The 17,685-nt window shown below is 36.2% G+C and overlaps 4 protein-coding genes across 5 annotated transcripts; 2 read left to right on the plus strand and 2 right to left on the minus strand.

Annotated features, from left to right (window-relative positions):
* Window positions 1–4,216: 4,216 nt before the first annotated feature.
* Window positions 4,217–5,871, plus strand: LOC133678405 (uncharacterized). Of its 2 annotated transcripts, none has more exons than XR_009835957.1 (4): window positions 4,217–4,406; window positions 4,545–4,594; window positions 5,216–5,361; window positions 5,469–5,871. XR_009835957.1 is itself a non-coding variant. In XM_062100701.1 (4 exons), exons 1-4 carry the CDS (start codon window positions 4,246–4,248, stop codon window positions 5,554–5,556), a joined length of 480 nt encoding a protein of 159 aa, XP_061956685.1. In that variant the 5' UTR covers window positions 4,217–4,245; the 3' UTR covers window positions 5,557–5,871. The 2 variants fall into 2 exon arrangements, 1 of the variants encoding a protein (XP_061956685.1); XM_062100701.1 differs by having other exon boundaries at window positions 4,217–4,441.
* An 86-nt stretch (window positions 5,872–5,957) lies between these two features.
* LOC133678397 (ADP-ribosylation factor 2-like) lies at window positions 5,958–8,359 on the minus strand. The gene is made up of 5 exons (XM_062100690.1): window positions 7,757–8,359; window positions 7,186–7,256; window positions 6,967–7,086; window positions 6,603–6,721; window positions 5,958–6,463 (listed from the first exon to the last, which is right to left on the minus strand). Exons 1-5 carry the CDS (start codon window positions 7,902–7,904, stop codon window positions 6,373–6,375), a joined length of 549 nt encoding a protein of 182 aa, XP_061956674.1. The 5' UTR covers window positions 7,905–8,359; the 3' UTR covers window positions 5,958–6,372.
* A 151-nt stretch (window positions 8,360–8,510) lies between these two features.
* On the minus strand, window positions 8,511–10,421 carry LOC133678419 (stress enhanced protein 1, chloroplastic). Its single transcript, XM_062100714.1, has 4 exons — window positions 10,269–10,421; window positions 10,080–10,184; window positions 9,132–9,310; window positions 8,511–8,763 (listed from the first exon to the last, which is right to left on the minus strand). The coding sequence occupies exons 1-4, from the start codon at window positions 10,315–10,317 to the stop codon at window positions 8,659–8,661; spliced, it is 438 nt and encodes a 145-aa protein (XP_061956698.1). The 5' UTR covers window positions 10,318–10,421; the 3' UTR covers window positions 8,511–8,658.
* A 1,582-nt stretch (window positions 10,422–12,003) lies between these two features.
* LOC133693122 (sodium/proton antiporter 1-like) lies at window positions 12,004–17,663 on the plus strand. The gene is made up of 10 exons (XM_062114254.1): window positions 12,004–12,513; window positions 13,078–13,254; window positions 13,382–13,510; window positions 13,647–13,823; window positions 14,176–14,282; window positions 15,001–15,121; window positions 16,312–16,373; window positions 16,484–16,786; window positions 17,085–17,379; window positions 17,450–17,663. The coding sequence occupies exons 1-10, from the start codon at window positions 12,244–12,246 to the stop codon at window positions 17,567–17,569; spliced, it is 1,761 nt and encodes a 586-aa protein (XP_061970238.1). The 5' UTR covers window positions 12,004–12,243; the 3' UTR covers window positions 17,570–17,663.
* Window positions 17,664–17,685: the final 22 nt, after the last annotated feature.

Below are 17,685 nucleotides of genomic sequence, written 5' to 3' on the forward strand. Positions count from 1 at the left end.
CCCTCATTAAATAACTTCTCTATTAATCCAATTAATTTGTTCAATTTAATCATTTCTCCACATCCTTTGTATTTTATTTTATTTTACTAAATCAAGATGAGATTATTATATTCGAGGGTTTACATGGGTTTATTTCCCTAGGGAGATCAAGTCAATCCCTTTCTAAAAAAATTACATATTCCTAGAATAATTATATTATTGCACTAGGGATAACAAGTTTATCACTAGAGAATGAGGTTATTGCCCAAGGGAGATCACATATCAATCCCATGGAGAGTGGGGATATTTTCTTAAGGAGACCAAGTCTATCCTTTAGTAATTTAAGGGATTGTTTCTCTTAGATAGACCACATATCAATCCTCTGAAAAAATAAGATTATTGCCTTAAGGAAAACCACATACCAATCCCTTGGAGAGCAGATCAATTGCCCTGTGGAGACCAAATTCATTCATTGATAATTTGAGGGATAGCTTTCTTTAGGGAGGTCAAGTCAATCCATTACTAGGAGAATTGCACATTCTTAGGACAATTGTATTATTGCACCATGGAGGCTTCAGATCCATCTATTCTAAGGTGTATTGTTGAAAGGCCCTTAAGCATCACCTAGAGAAAATGAAAATAATCTTTTTTAAATAAGTCATTTGTATATAAAAAACTTACATTCTTATTCTCATTGGGTATGGCAAATTTCCATTTAAGCACAGTGTTAGGTGTCAGGGAGACTCTCCTCTTTCCCTTGGATAGTTGTTAAAGATACTGCACATGTTTTACGGTTTGAACTAACATTCCATTTGTACTTGTTGAAAGCTTTTCAAAATATCGAGGCTCCAACTGCATTTGTAAAGTTGGCAAAGCATAGCCTAAATTTTCTCATCTCACTTTGAGTGGCTAGAATTACCTCAATGAGGAGTTACACCCGATTGAAGAGTTGTTGAAGCTCTGGTTGGGCAAGAGTGTCTACGGCAATGAGTAGACTTGTCTCGATTCCTGACCTAGATAGGTATCAGTTATGTGTCATGGAATGGTGTGGAAATGTTAAAAGCAAGCTTTAGTAAGAAATTGATGGCTTTTTGCTTAGGTTCTCACAGATAACACCACTTAGATGTCTCAAAAAATCCAAATAGATTATAAACAAGGTTCATGTGATGGATAATTTGTTAATCACTTGGTTTTAGAAATTTGATCAATTCTCCCTAGATAAGGTAGATGATAGTTGGTGTCTAGTAAGCTAAGAAGACTGGTAGAAGATATCTGCAAAAGATCCTCTTTGGTGAATGAGAGGACTCCTAGATGCTTAAGTATGTATCTTGAGAGATAAAGTACAATGACATTTTATAAAGATAAAATCTGAAAATATATATGCTAACAAGTATTGAAAGTGAAGAGATTGTGAACTCGAAGTTTGAAGGATTCATGTAGTATTTAAAGGCCATGAGTTTTTTTTTATGGAGACAAGAGGTTGGAGTGTTATCTTGCCTTGATAACATTTAATGAGAGATAAATGAAGTAGGTTATTGAAAGATTTTTATACACCTATGAATGTAGGGAGAGTAGGATACAAAAAGTAGTTGAGCTCTTCCCCTTGGTTGAGCCCATGAGAGGTGGGTCCTTCCCCTGGATGAGTTCGAGAGAGTTGGGTCCTTTCATTAGCTTAGTCCAAAGAAGGTGGATGTTCCTTTTGGCGATGCCCAAGAGAGCTGGGTTTGTTCCTTAACTGAATCCAACTATATTAGGTTTCACAACTTGTCAGATCTATGTTGTCTTGAGCTTAGCACATGGCTAAACCCAAGTGTATTGAGTCTTTCAATTGGTTGAACCCAACTATATTGAGCTTGGAACTTTTCAGACCCACATTGCCTTAGACTTAACACATGGCTGAACCTAAATGTATAAGGTCCTTCATTTGGCTGAATCCAATTATATTAAGTTTGGCAACTTGTTAAACTCATATTGCCTTGAACTCAACACATGGTTGAACCTAAATATACAAGGTCTTTTATTTGGCTGAACCCAATTATATTGAGTTTGATAACTTGTCAAACGCATGTTGTCTTGACTCAGCACATGATTGAACCTAAGTGTATTAAGTCTTTTCCTTGGCTAAGTCCAAGAAAGGTGGGTCCTTTTTTTAGTTGTACCCAAAGAAGAAGGGTCATTCTCTTAACGAAGTCCAAGGGATATGGGTCATTCATTTGACCGAGCCCAAGGAAGTTGGGTCATTCCCTTAGCTAGGTCCAAAGGATGAGGATCATTTCTTTAGCTGAGCCCAATGAAAAAGATTCATTCATTTGGTTGTGCCAAAGGGAGAAGGGTCTTTAGAGTTGTTTAGGCACCTTAAATTTAGGTTTATCACATGTCTTTTTTATTTGACATGAAAGATCTCCCATTAAAATTAAAAAAAAATCCTCATAAATGGATCGAGTTTAGGTTTAAAACTTTTAGCATTAAAATTTGATATGCATTATACATTCAGTGAAGAACATTGCACACAATCTAAAAAAAATAACATTTTATGCTACACACAAACTTAAAATTAAAACTATAAACATTGCCACAACACACAAATTACTATATGAAAGCGATAAATAGAAACAATGGCCAAATTGGTAATTTAACAAAAACTTCTTCATTATTTATTTCTTGTTTAGTTATTAGATCCAGTCCGGCTCAACAAGTTGACTTGGTACCCAAGAGATCTGGGGCCCTGACCGAGTCTGAAGAAGAAGAAAACTGGGGTTGCAAACCCAGGACTCGCTGTAACCCGATAAAGACCCAACCTTTTTATTTTTAATAAACAAATGAATCAAATTTCAAATACCTATTTTTTAAGAGATGGAACAAATTCTCTTAAGTGATTGTTCTGAAATCAAAGTAAATAATTTACAAACACCAAGACTAACATATTTATCTATAGTAGGAACAATGTTTTCATAGGTGGGTCATGGGTGCTTCCCAGAACAAACTAATTTTTTTTCCTAACAAGCCAAAAAATTAATGTACAAACACCTAGCCTCACGAGGGAATCTAAAATGAAAGTTTCATTTTAAAGGTCAATAACAAATTACTACCGAAGACAAAAGGTCGTTTTTTGCCTAACAAGCCAAAAAATTAATGTACAAACACCTAGCCTCACAAGGGAATCTAGAATGCTAGTTTCATTTAAGGGTTAATAACAAATTACTACAAAACACAAAAGGTTGTTGTTACCTCATGCGCGAGGAGAGGTAATTAAATGTTTTTGTTTTGCTCATCTCAACCTTATGCACGCGAGTCGATTATTCTTTTCTCATTGGTTACTAGCCCATATCAAAGTTTACTATATAAATATTAGAAGAAAATCTTATTTTTTTAATGAGGGATTGAAGCTCATTAGTATATATACTCTATGTTTACAAGAAGAAAATTGTGTTTTTTCAATGTGGGATAATAATGTTTTTGGTTTAAATACTTCGAACATGTTTGGAAACGCAGTGCAAACCACGTTCCCAAAAAAAATTAACTTTTTTTTGCTAAAATTTAATATGATTTATACGTTTTGGATCGTTTTGATGTGCTTATGTCAAAAATAATTTTTTAAAAATAAAAAAACATTATTGGCATGCATTTCGGCACAAAAAAGTTATTTAAAAAGCAATTGCTTCGATGTAAAAGGAGAAGATATTATCTTTTCAATATGAGATAAAAAAATCTTTTAAAATAATATTTTAGACTTTATTATTTAAAACCTATATAGTTTATATCAACATTAATTGTTTCTTAAAACATTTTAATGTGAGATACTAAAAGTTCAACTATTTTTTTAATTTTTTTAAATTGACTCAGATTAATTTAGATCAACTCATATGATTTAGGACCTAACTCCTTGATCGGGTTAATCCCGAGTTGGGTTCACTAACAATGATTTTTTAAGTGTATTCGTTACATGTTCATTACAATTATCTTTTTCCTAGAATTATATCATACCCTTTGAAGGCCCAAAATAATGAAAGAAAAGAAAAGAAAAGGCCACCTAAAGCCATTATTTTATGCGACAATTTTTCCATGTAGCAGCCTAGCAGGTGTAGTAATTTTAGGCTTCAAGTTTGGACAGGCCTAGATTCCATAATTTTCAAAACTAAGCCTACATATTTAGCCCGCCAACGTGATGGGCCTACAATGCCATGCATGCATAATTGACCATACAACTAGAACCAAGGACTAACAAATGCGGGCGCAATTCTCTTTGCTCCTAACTTGGCAACCTGAATGAAGATTCTCCCTCACTCAGACATCAACAACTTCTGTGTTCCTTGTTGTATATACTTTATTTACTTTCACATTTTTTACTTTCCCTGGCGTTTTATACCTTGGATTACTATTTGTTTAAGTTGGAACTTAGAATTTTCAATCATGGGAAGGTCGACAAGGTACGCTATAAAAGAAAGAAACCTTCCAATTCACCGTAATTGCTTCTTGAATCTGTTCGGATTAATGAACGTTTGGATTATCTTTTCTACCTCTATACTCAATATAATTTTCTTTCTTGCATCTGCTTTTCAATGCAGAGGTTAGAGATGCAGTTGCTATTTTGAATGCTCAAGAGTTGATTACAAAGGTAAGCAAGATTTGCTTTAATTTATCTGTACTTTAGTTGTCTTTGCAGTGGGTTTTTGTGTTTATCTTGATTGCTATATGGGGTATTTTGGTCTGGATGTTGCCTTTTCAGGCTTGCGTAAAAGGCTGTATTTGTAGAAAATACATCCAGAGTTTCTTCTGTTATAACTTTGGTGTTTCTATTAGTTAGTTTCAGACTGCTTACCAGTGAGTTGTTATTCATGTTTTGCCTTTTGAGTCCAGAAGAACTTTCCTTTTTATTAGTTGCAATTACGTCTCTCTGATATTTTGCAAATGATAGGCCGTTTCTAGGGTTTCTTATTTTTATTGTTTAATGCTCACAACAACTTGAGAGGTTTGATGAATGTGCTTTTGCTTTAATTGACCTTTTCTTTTTCGAGCGCTGAAAGAAATGTATTGGTCTGATTCAGTTGCTCAGAATGGATATAAATCCAGAAAGGCAAAGGTTTATAAATGTGCAAATGCCAATTGGAGTTTTTATATAGGCTCTGGTGCCTATACCTCACTTTGGACTACTTACTCGTTCTTTTTCATTGGTGGGATCTTGTTAGTTTGTGCCTTGTTATCTGGTGAACTAAACAAATAATTCATGTTCATTCAGAAGAACAAGCTTCTAAGCCGACAGAAGAAATTGAAAGCATGTGACCTCTCTTCCCTCACAGAGTTCCTCCCTGCGTTGAAGCCTCCCCGGCAATCAAAACCTGTTGCTGAGTTTAAATTGAATTCTAAAACAAGGCAAAAACTAATGTGCGTGCTTCACTTCCTTATGTTTTATCTTGTCAAAGTTTTCTTCTTTTCCATTGCGTTATCTTATATGAACCTTTACTATGTGACAACTGGTTTGTTCCTATCAGATTGAAGGAAGGGAAACGGTTGAGTATGGTTCTTAACCATCAGGCTTTCCAGGCAGATGCCCTGGGATCCATTCATCAACACTGCTGAGCACACAACCTGTTGCGGAGAAGCCGAAGAAAAAATAAACAAAAAAGGAGGGAAGAAAGTCAAGGGGAAAAATTGAAAGCATCAACTGCACCTCAGTCTATGGATTTCTGATGAGCCATAATGTCCATATCGTACCCTAAGAATTCAGTCACTCAAAATCTTGATTATTACTTCCCTTGCACGTTTAATCGTGTTGAAAAATGTAATCAAGCGGGCAGTCCTATAGGATGCTCTATCTTTGGAGTGGTGTTATTGAACCTCTTTTTCTGGGCACATTTTACATGACAACATATGGAGTCATATCCTTTTGTTGTAGCCTTCTGCATTATTACTTTTCAGCTGGAAGTGCAAGGACCAAGTCACAAATGTATCCGAGCATTCAAGTTTAAATGAAAATTGGATGGTCAATCATATTCCTCACCGGCTTCCATTTCTATTATTGGACCTGTTACAATCCCCACGGTCATATTTAGGGCACCGAAGCTAAAGGCATCGGGTGGGAGCACTGCTTCATGGTGATTCTATACAGTGATGCTATCTTTCTTTACACTAAACAGAACAACCATGGGCGGATACAACGTGCACGAGGAGGTTCTAATCCTATATGATAGATTCCTCTGATATCTCTTCCTTTCGTACTGATAAGTCAAAACAAGATTGGAAATTGGAACTCAAGATAAGTGGGAAAGTTCCAAAGATACATATAATGCGTCCTCTGAAGGGTAATATGACCGGGCCGATTTGGCAAGGAAGATACGCTGCAACCCTTAGAAGTCCCTTTAGATTTCTTGCAAAAACTGGGGAAAGTTTCCCATGTTATGCTGCCTTGTTAGAGATGTTGTTAGATAGCCAGTCTAGACCTTCATAAAGTCCACGTCCCGAAGTCGCAGAAGAGCTTTGAATGTACCTGCATAAAGAAGTCCATATTACCACCTTTGAAGCTGTTGTGCAAGTTTTGGCACACTTGCTATAACATAGGAAAGGAGAAGTGAGTGGAAAGAGAAACAGAAGCAAGCCCAATCTTAAAGCACAACACATTGACTTACCAGTGACGCTGTGTAAGAGTAGGTAGTCCAAGCTTATCAGCAACCTCAGAAACAGGCATAGCATCTGGGACATCCTGCTTGTTAGCAAAGACAAGCAGTATTGCATCCTTTAGTTCGATCTGCATAATGAAAAGAAATGCGCCCACCCGTTTAGATTCACCTAGAGTAAGCAGCATATGAACAGTCGCATAGAAAAGAGTTGCATTTATTAAGGAAAACCATCTGGATTACTAAGAATCAGGATCAATAGTTCATTCTCCTTTTATATTCTCCATTATCATTCCCTTCGCCTCTCATAATTGGGGATTTTCTAGCATCAATGACAAAGAAGAACTTTAATTTTTGATACATGGAGCTTACTAACATGAGATAAAATGCAATGGAGCTCATTTCGTGCTTCCAAAATTCTCCTCCTATCATTGCTGTCCACGACAAAGATGAGTCCATGGGCACTCTGAAAGTAGTGTCTCCATAGATGCCGAATCTGTTTTGCAGTAAAACATTCAAAACAGCTTCTTAGTTTGTTGTGAAAACATTCAGCAAACTCTCTTCTTTAATTAAGAAAATAGCACAAAGCTTGTACCTTTTGTTGTCCTCCTACATCCCATACGGTGAAACTTATATTTTTGTACACCACTGTCTCCACATTAAAACCTGTGTCATAGCACATCAAGGCAAAGAGGTATGATATGCAAAATGAACAAACTCGAAACTCAAAATCATACTATACATCAAGAGATCAGAGAGACGAATCATTCTGTCAAACAAAGAAGCAGCTGCAAACAGAAGATCTTTAAAAACCGGAACCACAGCTCTACTTTGCTGGAGATTTAAGGAATAAATGAAACCGAATCAGAAGAATAAGAATAAGATCTCAGGTAGAGCTGATCAAGTATTAAACGAAGGGGTAATGCTTTCTATCTGGTATATACTACTTCTACTCTCCCTGCCATATTACGAACAGATTATTAATGATTGGAAATTCTCCCTGAAAGCACAAGATTATCTAGTCTGATCCTTGGCTTTATGCATACGCAGCATTTGATGGGAAAGACAACTGGGAGATATTGCCAAGAAAGAAACTAAAGACCTACAAGATAGACCAGAAGCCAGTTTTGTGTCATGGAAAGTGAAGAGTTTATGGGGGCAGATACCAATCGTGGGTACCGTTAGAACAATTTCTCCCAGCTTCAGCTTGTACAGAATTGTTGTTTTCCCAGATGCATCAAGCCCCACCATGAGAATCCTAACTTCAGTTTTAGGAAGGAACCTTCTTGCAAATCGGGATATGATTGCGCCCATACGACAATTAGTTAAAACCTATTAAACACTCGTGCATCAAGGTAGAGAAAGGGTGTCCTGCTGAAGCCTTGGCACCGAGGAAGAGATCTTCCAACGATGATAAAAGATGGAAGATTTGATCAAATATGAAAAGCACTTATAGAAGAGCAACGAGTATAGAAGGAGAGATCTTTTGTGCCTTGTGTAAATAGCAGGCAATGCTTTGATGAGAAAGGCAAAAGAATAAATTCTGAACAAGTAAAGAATGGAGTTGATTTGCTTTGTTGCTCTTCTATCAGCAGTTGATGCCATTTCATAGGAGATATCTATGGGACATTAGTGGAGATAGTTGAGATTCTATTTCCTTGTAATCTGGAAGCTGAACATAATATATCTGAGCTTTATAAAGACATATATTCACTTATATTTGCATCACATAAGAATAGACTAAAGAGCCTTTGAAAAGGACTGGGAATAATGCTTATTCAAGCAAAGCCGCCCGTTATCAGATAGTTGTCCTCGTAACAGGGTCTGTCGAAGATATCCTTGTACGGAAGCTGATCTAATACCATGAAATGATATCAAATCAGTTTATTTTCAACTTGGAATTCAAAAAAACGCAACACCTCGGAGGAAAATGCTTTGAATAAATAAAGATCGACATGACTTTACATTCTCAAATATTGCCACATTATATAACCTGAACAAAAAGTGTAACTTTTAATATCTCCAGAATCACAAGCTTTACGAGCACAAAACACAACCTTAAGTGTAATCAATTCTTAGATGCCGATTGGAAGATAAACACAGCTGCCAAAACACCCATCAATCCAGTGACTGCCAAGGCCACCGTAGGCAAGGGGTTTGTGAGTCCAAAATTCTGCAAAAGCAAAATGGACATAAATTTGATAAGTAATTGCTCACCAAGTACCAATTATTCCATCAACATGTAGATTATGTCTGTGTGTGTGCAGGGGGGATGGGTGGGAATTAAATCACATTTGAATAAAGTAGCCATTACTCCGTTCAGTTACAAACCTAATCAATCAAGTAGCATCACTATCATATTGTACAGGCAATCACAATTTAATACAAGCTGCATGTTAAAAGTCTTGTAGTCTTACATCACAGTGTATCAGTAACAAGTTTTATAATGGATCATTGACAGGGGGGTTGGATGATTCTTAAAATCAACATAAGCATTTTCTTTTTCGAGACATTGAAACTCATAATTAACGCATGCCATACCTCCAAAAGTCCTTTGCCCGTAGCTATTTCAACACTGATGGCCCCAGCAAAGGCAACCATTGCAAGCCGTCCAATCCATACATCCACACTGCTGCCATCCTGGGTATTTTGCTCACATCTTACAGAAACAAACGTTGCTCTCCCAGCAGCCTTTTTCTGATGAGAAGTTCTTGATATTACTAGAATAGAAATTCAGTATTAGCTCCCAATACTTTTAATGTTTCTTTGGTTGCCAATAACTTAAAGGATAAGAAAGTAACATTTGGAACCGCATAGCTACATTCAGGTGTTCAACTACATGTTCCAAATTATTCTTGTCGCACAACTTCTTGGCGACAAAAATACAGCAGCAGAATGGCAAGAGCAGACTATATATTATGATTTAAATTCACATGGCCACTATCCTGGCATTCACCCTAGATAACCAACAAAAACCTTATTGCATCTACCGAGCACTGAGGTTTATTCAAGCAAGCATTTAAAGCTCAAATCTTGTGGATGTGGGATCATTGCATTGACTGGGTGAAATATTTCAGATTATCTAGAACAAACAAGTAGATACAATAGATCAAGAAAACACCAATTTATTGACTCAGAGATCACAAGCACAAGTAAATGATAACTCTAACTAGCTGTCAATTCCCCAAAGGTGAGGATTGCTAGACCAATAACACCAAGTGTGCCTGTATATAAGAAGTCTTTACATTTCATTTATTTTTTCAATCTCTTGCCCGTCAAAATTCATTTTGTACTCAATGCGATAGAGCAGTTGAAAAAAAATAAAAATAAAAATTTCTGCCTTCTGATTTATGATCCTACTAAATGATGAAGATAAAAGTCTTGAACTTTGAACACACAGCTTGCTAGCTAGAATATGGTATCCACTAAGGAATAAATACAGAGCAAGTAGCAGAAAATAAAGAGGTGCAAAACAATTGAAATCCTCACAAAATGGAGACCCAGTAGCGAAAGTAGTCCCATTTCGTGCAAAAGTAAAAGTGGGCAATCGAGAAATTGGAAGGTGGGTTCTTGATGAGCCAACAGCACTAGCATCTGCAACATTAGTATTTCACAAACTACATTAAATTCCACAGAACAGAAAAACATGAAGACTCGCACAGAGAAAAGAGAGTGTACCGTGAATGGAGAGGGAAAGAGAAGCAGTGACTTGAGCTACTGCAGCCATGGTTTGTGAGTGGTGATGTTTGAGAAAATTTGTGTGGCGCCACAGTAACTAACTTTAGCAATCTGTTATCTTTCATTCTTTATAGATGACCAGACATATTGGTGAGAGCCAAACTGACACGTGTAATTTGGATTGACAAGGTTTGTCGTTGCAGAAAGTAACGACATGTCTTTTGATGGGCAAAGTGTTGCTGAAATAAGTACAGTCAGCTTTCATGTTACTGAAATAAGCATAGTTATTGCATACAGACTGGGTAACCTGGAAATTTAAAAAATATATATATATTTGAAATTTTAAATTCTTATAACAAAAAATTAAAAAATAATTAAGAGATAAATATTATAAATAATAAATTTTAAAAAATAAATTTTTTTATCTAATTTTTTTTGAAGTTGAAGTATTTAAATTAAAAAAGTTTTGTATTCCACATTTAAAAAAACACAATTTTCTTTTTGTGAATATAAAATATATATTATAATGAGTTTCTAATCCTACAATGAAAAAACAAAACATTCTTCTAGTGCTTATATATTGAATTTTGATTTAAACTAGTAACTAATAAGGATATGGTTGTAGGCTCATGCGCACAAAATTAATTTAAGTAAGAGAAAAACCTTTGATCACTCCTCTGCGCGCGCGAGGCAATACCTATATTTTCTAAACCTTTTATCTTCAATAATAATTTGTTTTTGGCTCAGCTCCCACCCAAAAGAAATTTGTTTCGGTTCTAAAAAACATGAGGCTAGGCGTTGTGAACCCTCTAAAACATAAGTGACTCTAGGTATTTGTAGTTTAGTTATTTTGGTTTTTTCAGGTTAGGCTACATCACCTGGATCTCAAGTTAACCTGGTAGGTTGGACAGGTATCTCCAGGTTTGCATGCTCAAGTTTGTCTTTTATATTTATTTTTTTTTGAATTTGAGGAAACCCCACTCTCCAGAAAGCGCATTTTATGGGCCCAGGTGAGTGAGTAAAACCTCGGCTGTCTCAGGCTCTTACAAGAGATGCACGCCCTGACTCGAACTCGAGACCTGCTTTGCAGACCTCCAGCTCTTTACCGCCACGCTACACCCCTTGAGACCCTTCATACTCGATCAAGCCTTGTGATCATCAGGTCCCAAATTAATCTGTCTGGTCAGACCAGATCTAATAACAATGAAAATAGATAGAACATCCCGAAAGTTGTGTTATGGAAGAAAAGGAGTATGGTTTTTGCGGAAAATGAGTACTTTATTTGAATTTTCAGTAATGAAATCAAGGGTACTTCCCAGCAGCAAAACTTCCTCGTCTTGTGGTAAAAAATGAAATGTGCCAGTTATGGATTCTTGAATTCAAGTAAACATTCTCATGTCTCTATAGCCCAAGATTTCTTCCGTACAAATTGTATCCAAGTAGAGCGCTTTATTTAAAAATTAGGGGATTAGTATTACTTAGTTTTTATAGTTTTGATCATTAAAATATTTTGATTAGTTTTTTTTTTCAAATTGATTTTCTTTATTGGATTCTAAAAAAAGGTTTTCCAAAATTACATTGTTTCCTATTTTTCTTTTTATAAAAAAATAAAAAATATTATTTTAATATATTTATAAAAAAAACTTTAAAAAATAATAAATTCCACTCTTCCAAACACCATGAAATTCAAAGCAGCCCGCTCTCCTCGTGGACAAATAGTAACTTGCAAGAGAATGACCAAAAAGAAAGAAAAAAAAAGAAGAACGACAAGTGGTGGCGTCAGCCTGCTCCTCTCTGGATTTTCCACGCCTATGAATCCTGTTGATAAGCCATTTCCATATTATCCTCCAAAATAGAAAAAAGAAAAAAAATCTCAAAATCTCTCCTCTCCGTGGCAATAACACACAATCATTAGCTCTACACTGAAACAAAGCCCGCCTCTTCCCGTCTCCAGTCTTCAGAGTCTATAGCTGTAATGGCATCCCTCTCAATTGGGACACACCAAACGCACACCGCAAACCAACTCAAGAAACATTCTTTCCACTCTGTTTCTTCCACTCCTCTATCCTCACTACCTTATAAGTCTTCTTTTGGTTCTTCTTTGTGTAAATTAAGAGGTTCAAGAATTCTTGGTAATGGACTACTTGCTAGAGCTGAAGACAGGGCTAAAGGGTCATCATCACCACCTCCTTCTTCTTCAAATAAGCGACAAGGTCAACAGCCCAACATTGATAACCAGCTTCAGGTTCTCTTTTATGTTGCATTTTCATTAAGTTTCAATTTTAGGGATGTCCCGTTTACTTGTTTTGCTGGTTGGTGAATTTGAATTTTAGATTTTGGCATATTATGCATGTGAATTTGGTTTTGTGTGAATGTAGCGCTCTCATATTACTGGAAATTTTTTTTGTAATTTTATCCGGTAAGGTTTTGCATTTCTTATGAATGTTTTTGTTTAATCTATCACTATGGTTCTGCAATTATAACTGGGAAGTGCTATCTCCATGCATATGTTAATTTTCTCGCGTACTATGAATTTTCGATAGATAATGAATGCGTATATCTTTAAAGGCAGATGTGGTCTGCAGATTTCTCTTTCTTTGTGGCGTGGAAAGTTTATTGAAAATACTGACGGGCTCTGACTGTACATGAAATATCGATTGTAGTCCAACTTATTGCTTTGGAACTCTTTTTTTTTGTTACTCAAGAATCAATGTTATTGTTGTTGAGAACGCTGTTATAATTTATTGGTGTCTTCTCACACTCTATGCTATTTGTCACTCTTATTATTCACCCTTTAGCATGTAATCAGGATTTGGAACCAGCATCCGGAACGTGTGACCCTTTGTGCTCACTTGATGAAACAAGCTCACAAGATTTTGAAGCCAACTACCAGCCGAGAACTGATTTGGTGAAAGCTCTTGCAGTTTTTGCTGCAGCTGCAACAGGGGCAGTAGCAATCAACCATTCTTGGGTTGCAGCCAATCAGGTTTATCTTAATCTTATGTGATAGTTCTTTAATTCGATTGTTACCAACACTTGCATCTGAACATATTAGGACTGGTTTTATGGAAAATGGTAAACTAGTAGTTTACTTCATGTTTTTTCTGAGACAGGATCTTGCTATGGCATTGCTTTTTGGAATAGGATATGCAGGCATTATTTTTGAAGAGTTTCTAGCCTTCAATAAAAGTGGAGTGGGATTATTGATGGCTGTGAGTTTATGGGTAGTACGAAGCATTGGGGTAAGCTTCATAATATTTGCTTGTTTACCATGAACCGATTTAGCTACTATATTCAAGTTCCATTTTTATCTGAAATTCGTACCTTTTCCATTAAATATTCGTATTATAATCTTGGCTGTTTGACTTTCTTGTGCAGGCTCCTTCACCTGATATAGCTGTTTCAGAGCTGACACATGCTTCTGCAGAAGTCAGTCAAATAGTATTTTTCTTGCTTGGTGCAATGACCATCGTAGAGATAGTTGATGCTCACCAAGGATTTAAGCTGGTTACTGACATTATAACTACTCGAAAGCCGAGGACTCTCCTTTGGGTGGTTAGTGCCATATTTCTTCGGTCATGGGCATACCGACAAGTCCTTTATTTCAAATGTTTTGTAGATTAGACATTATTGGATGAGGAAGCAGCATAGTTGCAGGATGTTTTTTGATTGTGGTCCAATATCTTAATTCTTACAGCTATATACCAATTCAAAAAATCATTTTTTCTTCTAAAGGAGGGTCAACTCCTCTGTTACGTAGTTAGTCGAAGTACTAATATTTATGGTCTAAAATGATTAGCTTTTGATTCTAATTATTTTTCAGTTTGAAATTTCTCTACTATCCTCATCATTCTTGTGTTATGTTTCCATATGAACTGTTCATGACCAGTGATTGTTGGATCCGCAGGTTGGTTTTGTCACATTTCTTCTTAGTTCAGTCCTCGATAACCTGACATCTACCATTGTCATGGTTTCTTTATTGAGGAAATTAGTACCTCCATCAGAATACCGCAAGTATGTGCTGGCATTTTTACTGACTTATCCTGTCCTATTGAGAATCTTGTAGAATATAGGTTGACATTAGTCTCTCATCCTGTCTCAAATTCCTGGTTTCATATAACTAGCATACCTCTTTGAAAAATGTTATTAGATTTGTACTGACTTGGACAAGTTCTGGATGTTTCCATGCTTAACACTACCTGAACAAAACTAGGATGTGTTAACTTGAGGCAATTTACCCAGTTTTCTCCCTTTAAAGTCTATTCTATTTACGATGATTAGGATTTTTGTATGAAAACCTTATCAAAAGTTGTTGAATTTGGATAAAGAAGAGACATGAATCAAGCCTTGATCCCAAAATAGTCGGGGTTGGCTATGTGGATCCTTTTCGGCTGTTTAGCTTTGATGATATACAATTGGATAAAGAAGAGAAGGGAGAAAAAAAATGGATGATCCTAGAATGGTGTTGAATCTTGATTTATCAGAACCCGAATATAGAGTTTCACCATAATGGCATCGCTTGATAGATTATGAGAAAAATCGGGATCTTAATTTACTCGTGATCTTCCTTTTCTTTTCCATTCCTCTTTTTCAGTTGAGGGTGAAAGAGGGTATTTGCGTTCAACTTTGCCTGAACCACCTTTCATTTTTTGGAATCCCTCTATAATTTTTTAATTTGGAAACTTCTTTAGCTCAGTTGAGCTCTGTTTACATATATGGATATTGCTTACAGGCTTCTTGGAGCTGTTGTTGTGATTGCAGCAAATGCTGGTGGTGCATGGACTCCTATTGGTGATGTTACAACCACCATGCTATGGATACATGGGCAGATATCAACATTGCCAACCATGAAGGTATTTTTCATTATGCTGGAGAAATCAGTCCCTTGTTTTAGATATGTTGGTATTCTTGTTTTTCTGCTATCCATATCCATGATTTGATTTAATGGATTCCATAATGTACATTTAGACATAGTGGAAAATATGCTAAAATGCATTGTTGGGAGGGAAATATGTCATACATCAAATTGCACATTGGATTTACCCTCAAAATAGACCGGTTAACTACGGAGGTCCTATCAAAATGATTGGATAAGATTCATTCTTTTCCGGAGGCTAGTAATTTTACAACCTCAACAAGGTCTTGTGAAGCAAAAACCATAGTTATCAAACCCGGCTCAGCCTGGCAAGACCTTGGCCAGGTTTGAAGTAGGCAAAACTCAAGTATACATTTAACCCTGTAAAACCTGGACGACCCGCTATGTCAACCTAGAAATCGGGTGACCCGGTGTAACTCGAGTGAGACTTTTTTTTTTAATGTTTACATTTTGCTTAATAAACCAAAAAAATAATTGATGAATATATAGTCTTAGCATTTTTTTTTAGCATGTTTCTAAACTTTTTCTACTTGTGTTTTAAATAACAAAGAGTGCATGAGTTTTTAGTAGTGGTTTTAGTTCAAGTTCACTATATAAACACTGGAAGAAGATTTTATTTTTCCAACGTGGGTTTGGAAACCCATTAGTATATATACTATATATTTACAAGAAGAAAGTTGTGTATGTTCAATGTAGAATAAGAAACCTTTTTGGTTTAAATACTCCAACTTAAAAGGAGAAGATAGTATCTTTTCAATATGAGATAAAAAAACCTTTTGAAATAATATTTTAGAGTTCATTATTTAGAACATATATAGCTTACATTTACATGCATTGTTTCTTAACTTTTTTATGTGGGATATTAAAACCTCAAAACATTTTTTTTTAATTTTCTTGGGTTGACCCAAGTCAATCTGTCTCAGGACCCGGCTTCTTGGCCAGGTCAACCCTTGAGTTGGGTTTAATAACTATGGTGAATACATGTTTTTCATATGATCTCACATTACACTTTACAACCATGAAGGTGGAGAAGCACTTGGAATTTATGTTACAGTTGATAGGTAGTGCATGCATGTCAGTCTAATGCTTGGAAAAGTAATAACTGAGCTCTTTGAAAAAAATTAACCAAACAAGATCAGTTAAAAAGCACTTGGCCTTTGCTTGCAGGACTTGCTTGTACCCTCTGTTGTTTCTCTTGCTGTCCCACTGTCTCTATTGTCCTTAACTAGGTACTATTCTTCTTGAAACATTAAAACAAAATAAGAATTACAATTCTGAAGGGTTAGTTTAACTTCACAGATTATGGATGATTGATACATGTTACTCATGTTCCATTCAGTGAAGTTAATGGAAAGGGACTGGACACGCCGAATGTTTTGGCATCTGAGCAGATGGCTCCTCGAGGACAGCTTGTTTTCTCTGTGGGTATTGGAGCTTTAATTTTTGTTCCAGTGTTCAAGGCCCTGACTGGATTGCCTCCCTTCATGGGCATGCTGCTTGGGCTTGGAGTTCTTTGGATTCTCACAGATGCTATTCATTATGGTGAATCAGAAGGGCAAAAGTTAAAAGTACCACAGGCTTTATCACGAATCGACACTCAAGGAGCCCTTTTCTTCCTTGGAATCCTTTTATCTGTGAGCAGGTAGTGACATAACACAAAATACATGCAAACAATGAATGGATTTTCCGGTTCCATGATTGTACATTGTGCTTACAATTTTTACCTGCATTCATTTCACTTTGAATTTTGTGTCATGTCTAGGTTTGGGTTTTGACTGATGTTTACAAGTTCTATTAGTGACTAGAATTCGTCTTCCTTTCACAAACACAACGTCCCACCTTTCTGTATGTTTTCTCATGAAAATCTATATTGCCATTGGGAAATAGAAGGTTTTAATTTTCTTGGTTATAATAATTTTTAATGATATTTTTTTTCCCAGTCTGGAGGCAGCAGGGCTTCTTCGTGAACTGGCAAATTACCTTGATGCACATATTCCAAATATTGAACTGATTGCAAGTGCAATCGGAGTTGTGTCAGCAATTATAGACAATGTTCCACTGGTTGCAGCAACAATGGGAATGTATGATCTCTCCTCTTTTCCGCAAGATCATGAGTTCTGGCAGTTAGTTGCATATTGTGCTGGCACTGGTGGTTCCATGCTAGTTATTGGCTCTGCCGCTGGAGTTGCTTTTATGGGGATGGAAAAAGTGGACTTCTTTTGGTACCTGCGGAAGGTATCTCCTGGATGAATGGTATTCCTTGTCTATCTTCTTTTGAGTAAACAATTTGTTTTCTTCTTTTCAGGTGAGCGGTTTTGCTTTTGCCGGTTATGCTGCTGGTATTGCTGCCTACTTGACAGTTCATAACTTCAGCATCTCCCTACCCACGACTCTAGCTGAGCTTCCTTTCCTCTCAGGTTCATAAATCTTAGTATTCAGTCTCTGATGGTTAAACAGCTAGGTATGAATTCTTGATTTGAATAATATGAAAATCTGAAATGCCGTGTGTTTGCGATTTATCATGTGGTGGTTCTGTAAATG

This window comes from Populus nigra, chromosome 1, assembly GCF_951802175.1.
Source record: "Populus nigra chromosome 1, ddPopNigr1.1, whole genome shotgun sequence".
Classification (NCBI taxonomy): Eukaryota; Viridiplantae; Streptophyta; class Magnoliopsida; order Malpighiales; family Salicaceae; genus Populus; species Populus nigra.